The 23,404-nt window shown below is 34.4% G+C and overlaps 1 protein-coding gene across 16 annotated transcripts in view; it reads left to right on the forward strand.

Annotated features, from left to right (window-relative positions):
- ccdc120b (coiled-coil domain containing 120b) overlaps positions 1–23,404 on the forward strand; it is a 40,495-nt gene that overhangs the window by 3,845 nt on the left and 13,246 nt on the right. For 7 of the 16 annotated variants that reach the window (XR_012386884.1, XR_012386885.1, XR_012386892.1 and 4 more), the window contains exons 1-5: positions 14,035–14,203; positions 19,613–19,725; positions 19,813–19,912; positions 21,791–21,921; positions 22,340–22,447. Coding sequence is in view for 6 of the 16 variants with exons in the window: in XM_073916116.1 (XP_073772217.1) it covers positions 19,864–19,912; positions 21,791–21,921; positions 22,340–22,447 (288 nt within the window). In the remaining 10 variants the exon portion in view is untranslated. Of the gene's footprint in view, positions 1–1,974; positions 2,193–14,034; positions 14,204–19,612; positions 19,726–19,812; positions 19,913–21,790; positions 21,922–22,339; positions 22,448–23,404 lie in introns of those variants that run through there. The other 9 variants (XR_012386890.1, XR_012386891.1, XR_012386893.1 and 6 more) reach the window with 4 other exon arrangements.

The following is a 23,404-nucleotide window of genomic DNA, read 5'->3' on the forward strand; positions in this document are numbered from 1 at the left end:
TGCTTCATGATCTGAAGCAGTCTCGGTTCTCTCCATCTGTCTGTCTGTATCTGTCATCTCTCCATCTGTCTGTCTGTATCTGTCATCTCTCCATCTGTCTGTCTGTATCTGTCATCTCTCCATCTGTCTGTCTGTATCTGTCATCTCTCCATCTGTCTGTATTTGTAATCTCTCCATCTGTCTGTATCTGTCATCTCTCCATCTGTCTGTATCTGTCATCTCTCCATCTGTCTGTATCTGTCATCTCTCCATCTGTCTGTATCTGTCATCTCTCCATCTGTCTGTATCTGTCATCTCTCCATCTGTCTGTATCTGTCATCTCTCCATCTGTCTGTATCTGTCATCTCTCCATCTGTCTGTATCTGTCATCTCTCCATCTGTCTGTATCTGTCATCTCTCCATCTGTCTGTATTTGTCATCTCTCCATCTGTCTGTATCTGTCATCTCTCCATCTGTCTGTATCTGTCATCTCTCCATCTGTCTGTCTGTATCTGTCATCTCTCCATCTGTCTGTATTTGTCATCTCTCCATCTGTCTGTATCTGTCATCTCTCCATCTGTCTGTATCTGTCATCTCTCCATCTGTCTGTCTGTATCTGTCATCTCTCCATCTGTCTGTATTTGTCATCTCTCCATCTGTCTGTATCTGTCATCTCTCCATCTGTCTGTATCTGTCATCTCTCCATCTGTCTGTATCTGTCATCTCTCCATCTGTCTGTATCTGTCATCTCTCCATCTGTCTGTATCTGTCATCTCTCCATCTGTCTGTATTTGTGATCTCTCCATCTGTCATCTTTCTGTCTGTTTATTGTGTTGTACTTTATCTAATATGTTTTCCTCTTTGTTTCTTGGAACTCTTATGGAGGATCCAGTGATCAAACAGTATTTGGAGCTGATTTTTTGTACACGTCTATTAACTCACGTGTGAAAAAAATGTTAAATGTATGTTTTAAATAAACGTTTAAATAACCGTCAAGCTAACGTGAGTTTTTTTATACATATAAATAATATAAATAATAGATGATGGAATTGTTTTTAACAACACCATGTGCATTTAAATTGTTTAGAGCTAAAGGATTTAATACTTTGCAAAACAACTCTTTAAAATTTACATTTTAAATTTGCACAATTTACACAGACATTCCAGTATTTTACTGTATAAAAATACAGTAGTTGTAAAAAATACTGTAAATAACAAATATTCCCTGTAGATTTTACAGTAAGCAGCAGGGTTGTCGGCCAGTTACTGTATTTTTTACTGTAGTGGTGCTGTAATTTTATTCACAGCATTTTGCTGCAATTAAATTTACAGCATTTTTATAAACTCAGAAATGCCAACTGACCTAGCAGGGGCTCGAACCAGTGACCTTCTTGCTGTGAGGCGATCGTGCTACCCACTGCACCACCCCGACGCCATGTCCGTGTTTATAATGTAAATATTTGATTGTTTATGTATAATCTTGAGTCTTTATATGCATATTTAAATATAAATAAATAAATAAATAAATACAAGTTTAAATGCATATGTTTGTGTTTACATATGTTAGTGTGTTTTATTATGACAAGACCTCGCTAAATAATGATTTAAACACTTCAAAAAGTTATAGAATTAAAGATCTCTCGCTTAATTAAGTAGTTGCTGCAGCGTCAACATGTTAATTCTCCTGCGGTATCATGGATCAAACATGCATTACACGCATGCGCCAAAGGGGGCGCCATAACACAGTGCACCCGCACCACTGTAAGCAGCTCGCGCAAAGTTGAATTTTAAATAAAGATTATTTTCATTATACTGTTAATAAAATGCAGTTTTAAAATAACAATTATTAATAATCACAGTGAAAACTCACTGGAATGTTGCATTTGTCATGCCAATATAACCGTTAACCTCCTAAATAAAAGCAAGGCAAACCTCTGTCCAGCCTCTGTGTTCTTAGTGAGCCTCTTTAAACGGGCGACGCTGAAAGAGTTAATCAGACAAGTGGATGCGTGTTGCTCTTCCCTGTTTGCCAGTCTCCTTCCAGAGGTGTGACAGCAGCCCTTTACTCCTTATAACCAGGCTGGATGCTGAAATATGACAGAAGATGTTGTAATATGAGCGATGCAGGCAGGCTGGATGTGCTATGCATGAAGGAGAGGAAGGATGTGACTGAGGAGAGAAGAGCCGCAGATGAATATTAATTGGCATCGCAGGTCCGTGTGCATGTTTTTTTCTGAGCAAATCTTCTCTCAAACATCGCGTTTTCTCACACAGATAATCTTTTTTGTAAAGCATATATGACGTATCAATGTTCCTTGCTTTATGTATGTGTGTGTGTGTGTGATATTGCAGATAACGCATGTGCTGCTTAAATGCAGGGACGCATAAGGAGAATGTCCTGTTCTGTCAGATGGCTTTTTGGTGTCGTGTTGTATTATTATACCTTTTCCTTGTAAATCATCGTTTATACTGTATAATGCGCGCCTCATTCATACAGCATGTAGTTGTGCTGATGAAGCGTAGCGCGTGACTTTTTTTGTGGGATGATGTTGCTACGCGATGGGTTAATGCAAAACAGTCACCTGTTATCCGTATGCTGAGATTGATTTAACAGTAAATGTGTCGTGTGGATATGCATGTGTTCTTTCGGATTAGTCACTCTAATCGATAATGCGATACTACATACGCTGGACCAGTTTGATTCGTTTTGGCGATTCGGCTCTTTCGAATCTTCTTTAAGGATTCGTTCAGTGACCATTACCTTAAGTTACATCGCCAGAATGTGACAAGGTGACGCTTTGGCATATTATTGGGCATTATATGCATACAGTTTCTGTAATGTTATGAAGCGTAGTAGTACGCTTACATATGTGTTTTCAGCGAGTCGTTGAACCGATTCGTAAACACTGAGTCGTTCACTATCGAAATTCGTATTACAAGCGTCGCAACAGAAATTCTAGAAGACTTAAATAAGATTGTTTTAGCAGCTTATTACACAAATGACAGTGAATCAAGTCTTAGTTTTTCTCTATTCTGTCAGCGGTTAGTCGTGTTTTTTTACATAAAAAATGGGTTTTATTAACATTCCACGTCATTTTAATAGCGTGTGGTAATAGCAGGCTTAAAACAATACCTGAGGATTTAGCAAAAGTGCCACAGTACCTGAAAAAAATCATGGTTTGGTGTTACATTTGGTAAAGATCTGCAGATTGGATGGCAACATCAACAACCCGAGGTATTAAGACATTTGTGCTGCCCATTTCATTACAAACCACCAGGAGAGGGCAAATTCTTCAGCAGGATAGTGCTCATTCTCATACTTCAGCCTCCATATCAAAGATCCTGAAAGCAAAGAAGGTCAAGTTGCTCCAAGATCGGCCAGCCCAGTCACCAGAAATGAACATTTTTGAGCATGTCTAGGTTAATATGAATGAGGAGGCATTGAAGATGAGTCCAAAGAATCTTGAGGAATCCTGCAAGAAGGCTTTCTTCGCCATTCCAGATGACTTTATTTATACGTTATTTGAGTTATTGCAGAGATGTATGGATGCAGTCGTCCAAGCTTATGGGAGTCAAACACAATATTAATTCTTTTTCTACTGCAGCATGACTTTATATTCTATACTGAACATTATTTCTGGTAAGTGACATGACTTTTGTCTAAGCAAAGTCAGACCTTACTGTCCTAATTAAAAAATTAAAAATCAAAGCACGATCATATTTTGTTTTGGTGAAATAAGCGTAATCTAGAGGCCTTTGCCTTTCATATAAGCCACTGCTGATACCAAATGATAAGAGTTGTTATTGTTTACTGTTCCTAAACCTTGGATAGGCGACAGGACTTTTGTCGGGGAGTATATTTTGCATGTATATTCTTCATGGTATTTATTCAGAAGATTCCAAGATTTTCATCTCCAACATTCAAATGTGCCAAGACATTAATCAAAAGCTGATATCATCTTTGTTTGTTTGACTTTATTATTGTTTACCTCAGTGTTATTATAGACTTTCAAATACTGCTATTGTATTTACCAATATTTTATGAATGAGATATCTGTACCTGTTATTAGCTTTTATTTAGTATTTTCAGTTATTATTTTGTTTTAACTTACTTTAACTGTTGAAAGTAAGTGGCACAAAATGCTAAAGCTGACCATAATATAGGTTTATCATGCAGCATATTAAAACAAAAACTGGATAGAGGATATAAAAAATGAACATTGAGTACAGTATAATCAGTTATTAATATTTCACTGGTTGTCACATGGGTGACACGGTGGCTCAGTGGTTTGCACTGTCGCATCACAGCAAGAATGTTGCTGGTTTGAGTCCCGGCTGGGTCAGTTAGCATTTCGGTATGGAGTTTGCATGTTTTCCCAGTGTTCGTGTGCATTTTCATCTGATGCTCTGGTTTCCCCCAAAGTTCAAATACATGCACTATAGGTGAATTGAATAAACTAAATAGGCCAGAGTGTATGATTGTGCATGAGTGTGTATGGATGTTTTCTAGTTCTGGGTTACAGATGTAACAGCATCTGCTGTGTAAAACATATGCTGGATAAGTTGGCAGTTCATTCCGCTGTGGCAACCCTTGATGAATAAAAGGACTAAGCCGAAGCAAAATCTCTCTTGTATTTGATTAGTGGCCTTTCATTAATGCATTCCTCAGTAAACACGTTCTCTCACATTAAATCTAGCATACATATATTACATATGCTCTGAAAATCTTTATCAACACATGAAATCAATGTGTTTTAAAAAAGGTCAAAGGCGTAGTTTTGGGCTGCACATCACATTTGGCCACTGCATGTTTAGTTAGCATTAACACTGACCCACAGCTGGGCATAAAGCACTCAAATGCCAAGTTTTGTGGAGGTGTAGCATCATGTATGTCATTTTGCTTTTGATTTACAACACTAATTTCACCCAGCCCACATCATAAAGACTAATTTGTATGGCAATCTTCAGATTTGCCTATTGATTTAAATGAGACATCAGATTGCGCCTCTCATGGCACATAATGATCTGCGCATCTGTAATTGAAGCTCTTCACTCACGTCTCATAGTATTCGCTCCGAGCCGTGGATGGAGAGTGTGGTTTCAAGTGTCTAGACTCTGAGTCACTCTGCTTTGCAAAGCGCGGATTTCGTGCTCCGTCTGACACTGTCAAGAATGTATTTTCAGCAGATCTCTCCTGTTTGGAGCTCCTCCGTCTCCAGGGTACGACAGCAATAAAGAGTTCAAACTGAGTCGATTGTGTCTTGATGTTGTCGCCATGTGTGCACAAGCAAACACAAAAGACTCAAACTGGGAATACAAGGGGAACATCTCTTTTTGTTGTATTTTAGCTTGAAGGCTGTGATTTGAAGTATTTTTGATGGTTAGAAAGTGATTTTTGTAACTACACCTGGTGTTATGATGTGTTTTGGTCAACTGGAACAGAAGTAGATGAGGGAGACACATTGCTGTTTACACCTAGCATTTAAATCTGTCTTATTTTGTTCACTTTCTGACACTTTTCTTGTGAGAGGCTTTGAGTGCGTCTGTGCGAAAAGGTTTTATATTTTATTTTCATCGCTAAAGTAAAAAAAATCTTTGTGATTTACTCTTAAAGGGCACGTATTTACCCCTTTTTCAAGATTTAAGTTGAGTCTTTTCTGTCTCCAGAATGTGTCTAAAGTTTTAGTTCAAATCACCCATCAGATTTATTAAACTTTTCAGAAGTTTGGAGTTTTCTGCTCTAAACACACTGTAGCTGTTATTGTTGGCTGTGCCTTTAACTCTAGTTCTCCCTGCCCACTGTTCCCACATCAGAGTGTGCCTCAGTCTCTGCCTGAGTTCGATAAACAGCACAGTGACAGACATGAAGGAAACAGATCTCACGTAACGTTTGCGAGAAATACTACAGTAAGAACTTTCCCAATGATTATTTTATGTATTTGTTGTGGAGTTAATTTAAGCCTTTCTGCAATGATGAGTCACACACAATGTTGTTACAAAGTTCACGCGCACACACACACACACACACACAGTGTGCGAATTTAACTTTTCACTGTTTTTGCACAGCAAATGTAACAGCATACACGTTAATATCCACTGTTGGATGGATATCCTTTATGTTAATGTACAAAATAAACCTGATTTAAACGTCCACAAAAAAAAAAGAGTTGAGATTCTTCAAACAAACATTTATTAGCAGGGATTAATTGTCCAACTACAGAATAACAATGTGCACTAGCTAAAGAAAATTAATACATTTTAATTTCACATAAACCTTCATTAATTCATTCTTTTTCCTTTGGCTTAGTCTCTTCACTAGAGGTCGCAACAGCGGAATGAACCTCCAACTTATTCCAGCATTTGCTTTACACAGCGGATCCCCTTCCAACCACAACCCAGTACTAGGAAACCCCCCCCCCCACACACACACACACACACGCACACACACATTTTTAAATAAAAAATAAATGAGCAGTGAAATTCTGTTATAAATTATCCACCATCATGTTGTTTCAAAGCCCAGAGACCTTTGTTCATCTTCAGATCACAAATGAAAATAGTTTAAATCAGATAGCTCTCACATCTTCAATAGACAGCAACAGTCCAGAGAAGTCCAGAAAAGGTCAAAACATTCCATGTGACTTCAACTGTAATCATAAGATCCATGAACACTTTTGTACGGCAAAAAAACTGTAAATATGATTTTCAGCCTATATATTCTCTCCTGTTTTTTTTTTTTTTTTTTGCCAAACAGAAATGTTCTTGGAGCTTTTAATATTAATTTGTTATCTGAAGATGAACAAAACTTTTAGGGCATTGGAATGACATGGGAGTGAGTAATCAATAACAGAATTGTAATTTTTAGCTAAATTAACATTTTAAATATGCTTTAAAATCTACGTAATGCAGGTAAAATATATTGTTTATTTCATTTCTTTCTGGTGAGTCATTGTAGCATGTACGTTATTGTCTACAAATTAAATTTGTTGAACAAATATTTCAGAACATCATAACTACAAAATCATCACATGACAATTAACACATCTTTAGGACGAAATGTGCACAGAAGCATAAGGTTCTTTTACAAAGTCACATCGCCACCTGCAGGTATGGCTGGCATGCATAATACTGCATTTTTAGCTATTTATGTGGATCAAACATTTTTTGATATAGTTGACATCAATTTACCAATAATATCATAGTTGTGTTTCCTATTTATGAAACAATAACCCCAGCCGACATTCATCATATTAACAATTTAATAATGTTTTAGTTTACCTCTGTTTCATTCATTACAGTATTAAATACAAAGAATCACAAGACATATACTGTTCCAATCTATCGGCAGAAAAAAATTTAGTTCACATTTTCTTTCTATCTGAATTAAACAGTACAGTTATATATTATTGCATCAAGAACAATATAAACACATAAAACACCAATAATTTTCTTTTATTATAATAAAGATAAAATAACATAGATAAAAGTAACACGCATTACTGCAATATGGAAATATATATAAATACAACAAAAAAAAAAGATAATTTTAAAAATAATTAATTAATTAAAAAACATAAACATGCATATTTTCTCTGTGCACTCCATTCATAACCAGGCTAATATTTTTTTATTCATTCATTTTTAAAATGTGAGGGAAAGGGTCGTCAAATAGTGTCACATTTGTTCGGTATTACCCCAAACTTTATACCTAATCTTTTCTATTTGGAACAATTGAATTATTTTTAAATATCTTCTTACACACTTCACACATCAAAAGACGTCACACAGGTTTAGAGCAACATGAGTTTTATGTCAGGATGATGACAGACTATTTCAAGTCATGACCACAAATTACAGTGCAGGGTGTGAGTATTAGTGTCCAAACAAAAGTCTTTCTGTTTTCTGTCCAGCTACGATTCTGTCTGACCCCAGGACAGGGTCTTAGGTGGCAAAACAAAGTCCACACCCCAGCAAGGCTGTGAAACGGACATGTTTTCACAGAGGGATTTACCACAGTGTTGCCAAGCTGTGGTCAGCTTTGTTGCTGACTGTCTGTTTTGTCTTTGTTTATCCAGTAGTAAAGAAAACAGAGAGGAAAGAATTCCGTCTTTGGGTGGACAAGAAAGAGGAGTTAGAGGCAATTACTCGGGCAGAAACAACACAAATTTAAGCCTCCATTCCACTGTTGTAGGAGGGATTTGTAGTGCTCTGATGTTTTGCAGTGCAGTGCTGCTCACTTCATGAACAAACTCAATCAGTTTTTATTTAGAAAAGTCTGTAGATTGAGAAACTACACTGTAAAAAGGGTGGGTTCCACATGAAGGAATTAAGTTAAAGGTCCCGTGAAATGAAAATAAAGTTTTTTAGATGTTAGTATCAGTATTGTTGGTTTTTATCCTATGATGTGACTATTGCGGACACACGTTTCAATATCAATGCTAAAATGATATATTGTGCAACCCTAACTCAAACAGTATAATTCATAAATCCAGAGAATTTTTATGTGGTCTCCTGTGGTCTCATTTATTTCCATAGATGTACAGTTGATACCAAAAGTTTACATACACTCCAAAAACATAGCCATTTAAAAAAATGAAATCATACTAAATATTTACTATTTTAGGTCCGTTAGGATTACCTAAATGATTTTAGGTAAATGACAGAATATCAAGATATTTTTTTTTTGAGAATTTTTTATTAATTTATAGACAATCAGAAGTTTACATACATTTCCTTTATTTTTTTAGCTTTGCTTTTTAAACTGTATAACTTTAGTCAAATGTTTTAGGTATTCTTCCAGAAGCTTTTCACAATAGTTTGAAGGAATTTTGGCCCATTCTTCTTGACAAAATTGGTGTAAGATTTGTAAGTTAGATTTGTTGGTCTTGCTCGCACAAGCTTTTTCAACTCTGCCCACAAATTTTCTATAGGATTGTGATCAGGGCTTTGTGATGGCCGCTCCAAAACATTAACTCTGTTGTCATTAAAGCACATTTTAACTAATTTGGCAGCATGCTTAGGGTCATGGTCTGTTTGAAAGACCCATTTGTGGCCAAGTTTTAATTTCCCGGCTGATGTCTTGAGATGTTGCTTCAGTATTTCTACATAATGTTCTATTTTTATGATGACATCTAAACTGTGAAGTAGACCAGTCTCTCCTGCAGCAAAACAGCCCCACTACATGATGCTGCCGCCCCATACTTCACAGTTGGGGTGGTGTTCCTAGGCTTGTAAGCTTTCCCGTTTGTCCTCCAAATGTAGCATTGGTCATTATGGATAATGTTCAATCTTAGTTCCATCAGACCACAGGACGTGTCTCCTATTATTTTTGACAGTAATTTAGCTAATTGATTCTGGCTTGTTTATTTTCCCATGTTGTCACACAAGGAAGCAGTTTGTTTGAGGTTTTCTTAAAATACTATTCTACAGTTGTGCCTCCAATTAACTCAAATGTTGTCAATTAGCCGATCAGAAACTTCCAAAACCTCCACACGATCATCTAAGTTTTTCAGAGGCATAATAATCTTATTGTATGTAAACCTCACTTTCAGGAAAAGGTAAAACATTTTCTCAAAAAATATCTCTCTCATCATTCTGCTATTAAGTATAACAGAAACAAATGTGATAATCCTAATTTACCTAAAAGAGAAAAAGTTTAGTCTCATTAACATCTGACTTATCTTTTAAATGGTTATGTGCCTTTTTATACAGTGCATGTAAACTTCTGGTTTCAACTGTATATATATATATATATATATATATATATATATATATATATATATATATATATATATATATATATATATATATGCTTCTTCTTCAGATATTTACCACAGACAGTTGTTGTAAAACAACATGAGGTGCTTTCTCATGTGGAAACCAAAGGTAGATATTTTGGAAAAACAATAATGTTTCAATGAAAGTCAGTTAGAGTCAATATTGTTTTTAGCTCCACAGTCTTTGATTATTTTCTTTCCACAGAAAAAAAAGTACTACAAGGTGCTCTTTTATGAACGTTCGCTTTAAGAACAAGAAATAAAATTTGGATAAATAGATGAAATCTGCTTATTTTAAGTATTAGCATGCTGCATTATTTTTTTAAATACTTGAGCTCTTTGTCTGAGATTTCATCAGAAAAAATGAATCTTGATTTCAAAGATAAATTCTGTCAGTGTTGTTATTGTTAGTTGTGGTTTGGACTAATATTATTGTTTCAAATTTAGAAACTAGGTCCTTGAGAGAGAATGTTCCTAGTTTTAATTGCTTTGTTACTACTGTATTTCTTGTATCATCACATTTACTGAATGTAATTCACAAGGCAGCAAGTATGAAGAGCAGAATATCTGATTACAGCATCCCCATAAAGATCTTAAAGAGTGCAGGGCTTGATCTTGTAGCTGTTAAAACCTCATAGTGGTTGTTTTCTGACCCTTGTAACCTGACCTGCGGAGATCAAAGCGCGGGACAGCAGAGGTTTGCAGGACAGCAGCTGTAAAGAGGGAGAATCACTGCTGGTCACACCATATTTCATTGTACTCCACAAACAGTCTTTGATTTTTAGTTTTGCTCTCCATTAAGGGTCTTTCAGATTAGTTTTGACAACTTTGCTCACAATCTATTGTTATAGGGTTGCTGATCAATCTTAAAGGAATACAAAATGCTGCATCTTTAATGTTTATGCTCATTACACTGAAAAACAAATGATTCGCTGGATTTTACTAAAGGTAAGTGGTTGCAAACAGTTTATATGGGCTAAAATGAAACAAATTAAGCTGAACATAACTAAATTTGTTTGTTTGAATTCAGCCCATATAAATTGTTTGCAAACACTTACCTTAATTTTTTAGGTTAAATCCAATGAATCATTCATTCTGTGTATTAAAATTATTTTATTAATTTAACCTGCCTTAAACTGTAGTTATTGATAATTATAATCAAGTTGCTTTTGAGACTCTCAACATAAATGTGTCCTCAATTATGCCTTTTACTTATAAAATGCTAGTCACCATATGGTGCTATGTCACCATAAATAGTATAAAAAATATCTAAAAATATCTATGGGGCGACAAATTAGTTCTGACTGAGGAAGGTTGAATGTGCTGGTCAGTTTGTTATTTGCCTAATAAATGACAATAGGCTTGTTTTTAATTTAAAACTTTAACAGATTCCTATTTTTTCTATTGATATATGATGTAATATATTTGTATTTAAAATATAAGTATTGTTTTTATATTTCTTTAGTCTAAATCTTTGGGAAATGTTATTGGTACATCAAAACATGTGGTGACATGATGATGACCATCTGACAAGCTAATCCAGCAAAAAATAGAGCTTAAAATGCAGTATTTAAACCTCATAATTAAATAGAAAATGAGCCAAATTGTTATTAAGAAAAAAGAACCACCTTTTTCACCAGGCTGGCTAAGGCCTTGGTAAATATTAAAATAAGGAAACAGCATAATAATAATAATAATAATAATAATAATAATAATTTTAAACAATAAAAAATATTATAATTGTAAACAAGTTTTCCAGTACTGGGTTGTGGCTGGAAGAGCATCCGCTGTATAAAACATAAGCTAAAATAATTGGTGGTTTATTTCGCTGTGGCGACCCCTAATATGTAAAGTAGTAAGTTAAAGGAGAATGAATGAATGAATGAATAAATAAATGAATGAATGAATGGACAGTAAGCAACTAAATTTTATCAGAAGTGTGAGAAATAAAGAAATAAAGCAAGAAATGAGCGCAGATATCTAAGATAAAATTGGATGTGAGATATCCAAATGCAGAATTGAGCAAAAAAAAAATTCATTTCCACTTTACAAACCTGCGTTTATTAGTTTTTTTTCTGAATTGCAAGTAAAAAGTCAGATTTGTGGGATCAGAAATCTACAGCATGAGCAATAAAGCAACAGTTCTGAGGAAACAGTCACTATTTTGACATTTAAGCTTAAGATTGCTAGATCTTAACTATGAATAATGATAAATTATGAATTTAGATTTGTTTATATTTGACAGTTTTAAAAAATCATGGTTGATAATTAACCATAATTAACCATAATTGATAATTAATAATTATAATAATTATACTATACTTGCTTTTTAAAAATCTCTCTCAATATAATTATGACAACAAAAACAAAAATAGTCATAATTATTATTCTAAAATAGTCTTTCATATCATGGGCCATCAGATAATTCTCAAATCATTTTGTTGATGTCCTAGTAATCCTCTTCATTATCTGTTGTATTTTGAACTCCAAAGTGATGCAATGGCCAGAAAAAAAAGGAAAGCGTGAAGGAGCGTAATCTCCAAGCAGTAATCCTCCAATGCTTTATATGGCAGAGTCCTATTGGTGTGCTAAAACAGGGCAGTGCAAATGAGAGACAGGTCATGACAAGTCCTTGGAATTGCCTTTGTCTGCTTTGAGAAAGCACTTTGCCCCCAAGCGCTAATCTCAGCCCCTCTAATTTCTACAATAAGGTCTCATGCTCACAAATAGCGTCAGATCCCACTGCTATAGCAATTCACCATGCTGTCATGTGGAGGAAAAGTGTGTCATAAATTTCCAGGTGGCATGTTCACAGCCAGTTCATGTTATTCTGGTCATTTCATTGAGAGCGCTTATGCATAAGGAAAGGTAACTATATTATAAGGTGGACATTTTGCATGAATTCAGCTATTTTCCTTGCCAGAATTTTAGTCTATAAATAAGAATTGCAGATAGCAGATGGAGGTGTGGAAAACCTTGCACATAGTAACAAGTGTTCAAGGTGTTACTTTAGACAACTTGTGAGCTCATTTTATGTTCCCTGTTTTCTTTGTGTGACTATTTAGTAACGTTTTCACTTGAATTTACACAGACTGAGACAAAATAATTACTTAAATTGTCACAGTTGCTCTCCCAAAGCACAGAGGAAAGTTGAGAAGAATGCTGGATGCCGAGGTCAGTAACTTGCTGAGTAAACACTGCTGACACTTAACGTTTGTTTGACCACATGACTGTTGACGTAAAGAAGTAGCTCATATAAAACAAGGCAAGTTCTCATTTAAACTCTACACTTTTTATTCATTTTAAAATATATTTTTACTGAAATAATGTAGCTGACTTTTTTCTTTACTAAACAGTAAAGATATTAGTCGGAAAATCTTGATCCTTGGTGATTCATAAAATGTAAATCAAGTGCTACCATCACTTAGATTAAGAGTCAATAACATAACAGACGTACATGGGTGAAACAAAATAAAAGGGTCCTGATGATTCACTGAAACCTTTTATAAAGACAATGACTGGTTTGTGGAAAAAAATGAACATTATTAGCATCATTAGTCAACTACCTTTAACTATTTGTCTATAATATGTCTTAGAACAATCAATATATTTAGTGAACTACATTAATGATACCATCATGGTGATTTTTATTAATTGTGAGACTTACCATCTGTATTAATGCATTATTTCATTCATTTATCTATTTATTTAATGTTTAATCCATTACACGTCTTCAGAAATAAAAGGTATTTCAGTGTTGTGCAGAAGAAAGAAATACAATTTTAGAAACAAGATTTCTGTAGCTTAAATCATGAGTGGATTTTAATTTTTGTGTGTACTGTCCCTTTAAATATACTCTGAGGACCCACAACTCTTACTTTAGCAGACACTCAATACGTGTTGAATAAACTCCTTCTCATTTAAGAGATAAAAGAAGTCGTTTACCATAAACTCTCAAGTATTGCACTAAGAGTAAATCATTCTTGTCTGCGTCGTTTAAGTTAGAAACCATATGGTTGTTACGGACGCCACAGGCTCACCTGTCCGCTTTGCAGCCGAAACCATTAGAATAACCTACTGTTATAACTTGGATTTTTATCGCCAAATAGGTTATTTATATATACAGTTGAATAATTGTTTGGATAGATAAAACAATACTATCATATATAACAATTTCATTTCTGTTAACTGTTGTGGCATTTATGAGTGGCACACCCCCGTCAACGCGTGTAGATGGTTTCGTCCTTATTGCTTGGAGGGCTTGTAGAAATTACTGCTTGAGAGAGTTGCAACGTCTGCAGTAGAACACACGGTAAACTTTTGACGTCGTACATAAAAATAACTTAAACAACAACGTGTTAATATATTCAGACATGCAGTGAATTAAGCACCTAGTTTTTCCTTTGTCGTTTTTCTGGATATCTTCTCGGCGACTTAATTTGCTCAAGGTAGGTCCTTTAAACTGCTCACTGAAGCGAAAAGTTTCTCCTTCAGCTCAAGCGAATCACACTTAAAAACTTGACTCAGTGATAAATATATTTTTTTCTTTCGTTGTACTTATGTTTGTTGTTCAGTAGATTGTGAGTGATAACAGTCTGTAAAATGAAAATCTCAGTGATGTGTAGCAGCTCACACATCACATTACATTAACTTTTACAAGTGTACATTGATTTTGTACGTTATTTATTGAGAGTTTTTTGTTTGAGAGATCTGATGTAATTATGATAAGATTATGATTAGATATGCATATGCATTAACCACAGCTGTGTATACAGTCTCACCTGCCTGCCACAGCTGTCATTAACATGTCAGTTCACACACTGTTTTATTGTATAGTGGTTAACAGTCAGATCAGCCTTTTAAATAGAAAATGAAGTTGACAGGTTTGTTGACATATTTTGTCGTATTTTTTTTTGTTTGTTAATAAATTACTTAATTAGCTATCCAAACCTGTACATATACACAGTTGAAGTCAGAATTATTAGCCCCCCTTTGAATTTAAAAAAAATATATTTCCCAAATAATGTTTAACAGAGCAAGGAAATTTTCACAGTATGTCTGATAATATTTTTTTCTTCTGGAGAAAGTCTTTTTTGTTTTGTTTTGGCTAGAATAAAAGCAGCTTTTTATTTTTTAAGAACCATTTTAAGGTCAAAATTATTAGCCCCTTGGAGCAATATCTTTTTCGATATTCCACAGAACAAACCATCCTTATACAATAACTTGCCTAATTACCCTAACCTGCCTAGTTAATCTAATCAACCTAGTTGAGGCCTTAAATGTAATTTTAAGCTGAATATCTTGAAAATATATCTAGTCAAATATTATGTACTGTCATCATGGTAAAAATCATATAAATCAGTTTTAAAAATGAGTTATTAAAACTATTATATTTAGAAATGTGTTTAAAAAATCCGCTCTTTGTTAAACAGAAATTGGGGGAAAAAATTAACAGGAAGGGGGGTAATAATCTAATAATAATAAAACTTTAAATGTATAGAAAGAGATCGATTGGTAGATATTTACAGTCATGTTTTGTCCTCCATGGCAATGAAAATTCATTGAGTTTTACAATAGTAGCATTAAGGATGGCTATTGATATGCTGTTAGGGTCATTTAACCATTTAAGACTTTCTGCTGATTTTGCATCAAGAATTGTAACGGGTATTTTTCACAAAAGTAACAATGTCGTAAAAATTGGACAATAAAATCTTTATTAAAATCAAAGATTAAAGATGATGTCCCCTTTTGTTGTCCACATAAAATTAAATGTACGAAAGAGACTATGTACAAAGAAAACAATAAATGCAAGTGTCTAATGTAAAAAAGGTATATTCCTGAAGTGTTCAGCATAAAATGTATGGATACTTATTCTCACCTGTGTTCATTGAAATATCAAAAATAATATAGGATCATTTACAATTTGATCACATTTCAAATGATTTAGAATGTGTAATAGATAAACTGGTAAAGCAGCCAAGGTAGAATGCTTGAAAATGACAATTAATTAGGCGGCTCAGTGGTTAGTTGTCTCACAGCAAGAAGGTCACTGATTCAAGTGCGACTTGGGTCAGTTGGCATTTCAGTGTGGGGATTGCATGTTCTCCCTGTGTTTGCATAGGTTTCCTATGGGTGCTCCGGTTTCCCCCCCAGTCTAAACACATGTGGTATAGGTGAATTTAGAAAAGTAAATTGAGCGAAGTATATGTATGTAAATGAGTGTGTGGATGTTTCCAAGTACTGGGTTGCAGCTGTAAGGGCATCTGCTGTGTTAAACATATGCTGGATAAGTTGGCGTTTCATTCCGCTGTGGCGACCCCTAATGAATAAAGGGACTAAGCAGAAGGAAAAATGAATGAATGAATATTTAAAAATAGGATGATCACACATAGTCGAGTTTTTTTTCTTTAATGTGTAATTTTATTTTGTGTATCATATTGTGATAGACAGTGCCATCCAGTAGAAGTGTTGATTCTCTGTCTCCCACTTTATCTCAACCACATGTTTTGTCCCGGGACATCGGGTGCTGCTTTGTCATCAAATTCCCATAAATCCCTTGTTTCTCTCTCTCTCTCTCTCTCTCCTCTCTCTCCTCTCTCTCCTCTCTCTCCTCTCTCTCTCTCTTTCTCTCTCTCTCTCTCTCTCTCTCTCTCTCTTTCTCTCTCTCTCTCTCTCTCTCTCTCTCTCTCTCTCTCTCTCTCTCTCTCTCTCTCTTTCTCTCTTGTCATTCTCTCTGAGTCAGGGTTTGATCTCAGAGCATTTACCCTCTCATCATGCTTTCTGTCAGCTCTCTAAAAGAGTCGAGATGTGTGATATCTGTTAACATGCATGTGTTCACCAGATGTGCTCATAGTATTTTGAAGGATCTTATTTGTTCTATTGCACATACTGTATAAGTGATTATGACAGCTATTTGTTTTGAATAGTTTGCTCTATGTGTTTACACCCCTATGCTTACACTTGCTTTTCATTGTTGTTTACTACGCACATGGTGGTTTTATGTCTTGTTTTGTTGAGTGCATTCCCAGCCACCCATTGTACCACATGACCTACGCCACTTCCTCACAAACAAAAATGCATTCAGCTTGTTCTGGCCATGTCCTGCCAGCAGGATTTATATCCCAAGTATGGTTCAGGAACAAATAGCTTTGTGACATTAGATATTTAAAGCTTTATTTGTGGTATTGTGAGTACTAATGTGCAAGTTTTTTTTTTTTCAGGCTAATAAAGGCACTGACACTGAATAAAAATAATAAAAATATAGTGAAAATTTATTTCAAATGTATATTCCTGGAAATATAAATTAAGGGTTTTGTTGTGACATTAAATTAAGCAGAATTATTTCAGTTTTCACAAATTTCATTTGTGATTTAGCATAGCCTACTCAATATGATGTAACATGAATACACCATTTCAATGTGGTCATGTCATTGGCCCATACACATTTCCTGCTTGTTATTAAACTATTTCATAACTGTAACAAGAGGAAATTCAATCATAACGTAATGTTAAAACAGCTATCATAACATTATTTGTCAACATGTGGCTCTTTTGGATTGTACTCTGAAATACCTTGGGGAAGTTGGGGCCATTGTTTTTGTTTACATCCCTCAAAAGGGTCTATACAGTTAAGGTCAGAATTATTAGCCCTCCTGAATTATTTGCCCCCCTGTATATTTTTATACACTATATAGTTTTAATAACTTATTTCTAACAACTGATTTCTTTTATCTTTGCCATGATGGCAGTACATAATATTTTATTAGATATTTTTCAAAATTTTAGTATTTAGCTTAAAGGGCAATTTAAAAGGTTTAGCTAGGTTATTTGGACAAGTTAGAGTAATTAGGCAAGTCATTGTATAATGATGGTTTGTTCTGTGAGAGGGGTCTGGATGCAGACCTGGTGCAGTGCAATCTGGGCTGCATCCAATGCTTTTTAATGGGCTCACCTAACCCCACCCCTAACCCTACCCATCACAGTGACGTCACTCGCTCCATTTGAGTGCATTGTGTCTGACATTGCATTGCTGAGTGATACAATTTCAGCTTGCATCATAAAGGCTGCATCCAGATACTATTGTGTTCTGTAGATTATTGAAAAAAATATAAATTGCTCAAGGCTGGTAATAATATTGACCTTAAAATGGCATTGAAAACATTAAAAACTGTTTTTCTTCTAGCCAAAATAAAACAAATAAAACTTTCTCCAGAAATGAAAATATTATAGGAAATACTTTGAAAACTTCCTTGCTCTGTTATTTATTGTTTGGGAAATATTAAAAAGAAGAAAAAGTCACAGAAAGATGGCTGTACTGTGATGTTATTTTTACACAAATTTTGGCACGCTTGTTAGTAAACACACTGTTTAGAGATGATTTTTGTTTGCCTGTTATAGAAGAAATATTAATTATATCCTAATATTTTTTTCTTTTTACCAAAATGTTAAAATATATTATTACCTTTACCATTAACCTTAGCAGATGCTTTCATCTAAAGTAACGTACAGTGAGTTGGGGTGAAGGGATTCATCATAAAGACACAGTAATCGCAAGTGCTAATACTAAGCTTCTTATTTTGTCAGAAGAATACAAGCCAGAGTAGGTGAGGATTAATAGAAACTTTATTTTCCTTTTGAAATTAAGTGCTCAGAAAAGATGATGCCATTTGAATGTTATAATTAGAATCTGATTGAATAAATATACAGAATATAATAATTCTTCTAGAGTTATTGCAAACATAAAACATATTCAGCACAATCGATTTGTGTTGGGAAAACATGAAGGAATTAAGTTACCTCATTTATTTTGCATATTTAAGTGGACTGAACATAAAACAATTACGCAATACAATTAGTTTGAAACATAAAACAATTAGTTTGTAAAAACAAAAGCAAACATAATTTTTGAGTGTGTGTCTATCTTCAAAAACATTTGAAAGTTGGTTGTTTTGACATTGAACCAATACATTTTATTTGTTTTTCCTGTTTTTTCACAAGAAAGCAATGTTTGGGGTCTAGAAAATGCAAACATTTGCCAATGGGTTTTAAAACAGTAGTGTGGGACTACAAGTGTAAAGTTTTGCCAAGGTCAGAGCCACCAACTGACCTGGCATACACAATACTGCATTTTTAGAGATTGCTTTGACAATGTTGTTGACTGAACTCAAAACTTTAAAAAATACGAATGAAAAATGCTTCATTTTTTTAAGTACACAATTGTCATGTAAACATTTTTAAACAAGTCAGAGTGTGTCAAAAGACAAAACAATAAAAACCCAGATAAGCGTCAGCAAGTCATATTTTGTAATTTCAGCTGATTTGCAAAAAAAAAGTTATTATCATGAAATTGTGGTACTACATTGATTATTATGTTTCTTTAAAAGTTGTGCATTTAATTGGCTATGAGCTGCTTAGTCATGACAGTCAGAGAACCTGCAAACCTAGATTTGAACGTTCTTGTACCTTGTTAAGTAACTTGGATTACCACAGTAGACCTGATATGGGCTCTTGCTTTCACACAGTGTGGTCATGTTACCTCCACATGATGATGTAACTTCCAGAAAGTAAGAAGAGAGGTATATAACTGCATAATGAATGATTTAGTGGCACAGCAGAGATTCAAGAATGGAAATGATCACCGTCTTTTTTCATTTAATATGAAAACACTATTATTCTTTCATAATGAATGTGTTCTGATTGGCTTAAATTGCATTTTGTGGCAAAGCATGATCATATATGGCATCATTTAGAGGATTTTGTTACAGACAAAAGTCAAAACAAATGGCTTTCGGGAACTTTCAGGAAGTTATTAGTGTATTTTACTAATAAGGATGTTTATTTCTTCCTCTCCACAAAAGCCTCAGCAGTAAATTGAGAAGTTGCACAGTGGCTCCCACCACAGGCCTCTGGGATACTGCAGAACGTGGCCCTTGACGCTGGATGACATGTCTCACGGGACTCAAACTACAAGGTGATAAGACAGGAGGTGCTCAGATCAGTCTCCTTTGCAACTGCATTACACCTTATTCATTAGAACTACTGTCATATCCATCCACAGGAGCTGAGGATTGATCGAAAGCTCAGTTCAGAAGACTTCCCATTTTGTTCTATGGAGGTCAAAGGTCGCGTGATCACTGCCATGGGCTTAGGATCACCTGGTAAGCATATTTTATCTTGTATTTATTAGGCTTTGAACAGACTAGTCGACTTTAATGCTTTGTCGTGACGCTTTTTGATTGACATCGACTGGTTGTCAAATCACGTGGTTTGACCTGAACTACATGGCAGCCTTCTACATAACGGTAGGTTCACTGAATAAAACTGCCCTCAGATTATTTAAAGTCATTTTTAAAATGTTATTTGTCATATGTCAGCGTCAGAGATTCACCTGAACTTTGAGTGAACTTTAATTCATCAAACAGATGCTAGTTAACCCAATCCATGCAAATACCCTTGAGCATATGCTAGCCAATCATGTTTACGCAACCCTGGAAAAGTAATGTTATTAGCTGTTGCCCTTTACGAAGCATAGACGCAGACATATTTTGTAAATGAATCATAATCCGCGCAAAAACCGTGCAGTGCGCAAACATCTCAGCGTGTGTAAACATCATCCTCAGTGAACGCGGTGAAGATGTGCAGCAAGGAGACGTCTGATAACCAAGATGAGCCAGTAAGCGCGCACTGTCATAGTGATAAAATATGCTTCTGAGCTAGTCTCTGACAGTGTAATATGGCTTACTGTTATAGCCTTTGTCTTTCATGCGTTATGTTATGAATAACTTCACATAAATCTGTGTGCTGAGGATGTTTGCATTATTTCTGCACTAAAATATCTGTTATTGTTAAATTCTTACTAGTATGTGCAGTGATCAATGTGTTACTGCATTTATTTAGCGGTAAAATTAACCCGGGTGCTAATGTTGCATTATTAATGGAGCAAAAGTGTTGACAATACATTTGTTTTGCACTAAAATGAATCATTGGTAATGTTGCCTTGTTTTTGCAATGTGTTATGAGCTGTCAAATAGCATGTGTATATATTTCTTGCAAATAAATCGCAAAATGTGGCATGTTGCAAAACAGTTGCATCTTTTGCAATCTTGCATCTTTCAAAAATCTAAAGTCATTCAGCCTCTAGCATTTATGCATGATATATTAATATACAGCTATTGAAAATGTTTATTTTAGTTTGATCCCATAAAGGTCAACTTCAGTGGAAACGATATTATGATGTCAAAGATGATTGTAAATAACTGAAAACATAGAACCTTTTGTTGTTTTATGTAAACATGGTTTAATTAGCTACAATCTTGTTTAAAATTCATCAGTAGTTTACAGAATAAAACTAAAATGATTTTTAACCTAAGCGCATAATGGGCTTCATGCACAGCTAGTGTTTTTCTGACAATGATAAACTTCTGAAATGTTAATGTGACTAGTTTAAATTTGTAAGGCTCTTTTTACAGCATCAACATCGTAATGTTATTAAAATATAATGAGTTAAATAAATTTGACCATTAAGCTGTTGGGCTGGCTGTCTGAAAATTGAAAGTCTGTTTGCATATACCCGCTTCCAAATTTCCAGACTTTTCAAGTGGTCCTAATATTTTTATAGCTGTATGTGGAATATTTAAATGTGTTTATATGCATACTATATTGTTTTGTGTAGTTTTTTTTTTTTTGTGTTAGTTGATTTTGTTTTTTAATTCGTACCATTCGTACGTTATAAATGGGTATGGAGCCATATTTATTTTTACAAATCCCAAACATTTCATTGTAAATGTGTATAAATATATAATTTAATTTTTTTTTTATTATGTTGACTAAGTTTTCAAAATAATACATCTTCAAAAAAAGGGAGAAGGGAAAAAAAAGCTTAAAATATACAAAAAAATTAAAAACATTGCTTATTTTCCAGATTATAATAGTTATTATTTTTAACTCTATTTAATTAACAGCTTTTTAATATTGCCGAAGGTTAACAGTTTTACATTTTAATCTTTCTGTCTCATGTAATTCATGCTCATGCTTAGATGTCCAAGGCTGCCAGGACAGCAAACTACAAGCAGAGCGAGTCTCAGAGCTGCAGGAGCGAAAACAGAGTCTGCAGAGTCTTCTGAACAGTCGACTTGGAGAACTGCGACAAGTCTGTCTCCTGGAGGCGGTGAGAGATGCTTTATTCAACTCTGGAACAATATTTGACTTTAAGGCAGCTGCTATGAAATATTGCTCGCTCAAAGAAACAAACACAAAATGCTGACTTTAGCACTGAAGGCAATGTGCACGCAGCTGTTTCACAAAGTTTCTAGGTCTGCATGATTTATTTATATTTCATTTTCTCTCCCTCTCTGTTGTGAAAGGGAATTATTTAATTTCATGTGTGACATTTTAAAGATTTGTCTTCATATGGAGGACTGTTTGTGTTTTTCCAAATGGCAGAACTGCCAAAAATATAAATAAATAAATAAATCAGACCTTCGTGTACTTATTAGAACAATCTGTTCTAACTAATGGCGTCAAGCGGTCTGATATTTTGTAATGAAGTGATTAGAAACAAAGTAAAAATTACAATGTCTGTACAGGAGCTCACAGGAAAACTTCCACGGGATTTTCCTTTAGAAGAAGGAGAACGACCTCCATTTGTTCAACGCCGATCTGGATTGCCTCCTTATGTCACCTCAAAAGGAGACGTGAGTCTGTTTCATAAAACCTTTTGTAAAAATGTAGTATTAAAGTTTAAAAGTAATGTAAGTCATGGTATAATTTTTAGACTATTATTAATTAGTGTTTTAAAATAAAAAGTTTGTATTTGTATAATGCTGTGTGTGTACATAAATATTGTGTGTATATATAAATATAAGTATATAAAATAACAAAAAATGCAAAACCAAAACATTTACATATATTTTTACACTACATAGGGAAAGTGGTCATATTTTACACATTTTTTTTATGTTACAGCCTTATTAAAAAAAAGATTAAATTCATTTATTTCCTCAATTCTACACAATACATTATAATGTCAATGTAAAAAACATTTTTTTCGAAATTGTTGCAAATTTATTAGAAATAAAAAACCTGAAAAGTACACATGTACATGAGTATTCACAGCCTTTGCTCAGTACTTTGTTGATGCACCTTTGGCAGCATTTACAACCTCAAGTCTTTATGAATATGATGCCACAAGGTTGGCACACCTGATTTCCTGCCATTTTCTGATCTCTCCAGAGATGTTCAATGTGATTTAGGCCTGGGCTCAGGCTGGGCCACTCAAGGACATTCACCGAGTTGTTGTGAAGCCACTTCATTGATATTTTGAAGAAATAAATTAATTTAATCCATTTTGAAATAAATGCAACATAAGTGAAGCGTTATGAATGCTTTCCGGATGCACTAAATATAATTTGTACAGACCTCTTTAAGGGGTGTAAAAAAACAATGGTCCTAATGTATTTCCTGTTTTACATTTTTAATTTTCATAGCTTTCGAAAGTTCAAAAAGAGCCACATATTGATAAATGTTATGATCGCTGTTTTATGATTGAATTTCCTCTTGTTACAGTTATAAAATAGTTTGATAACAAGAAGGAAATGTTTATGGCCCAATGGCATAACCACATTGTATCTATTTGAGAAAATGTTTATTTA

This window comes from Danio rerio, chromosome 11, assembly GCF_049306965.1.
Source record: "Danio rerio strain Tuebingen ecotype United States chromosome 11, GRCz12tu, whole genome shotgun sequence".
In the NCBI taxonomy this organism is placed as follows: Eukaryota; Metazoa; Chordata; class Actinopteri; order Cypriniformes; family Danionidae; genus Danio; species Danio rerio.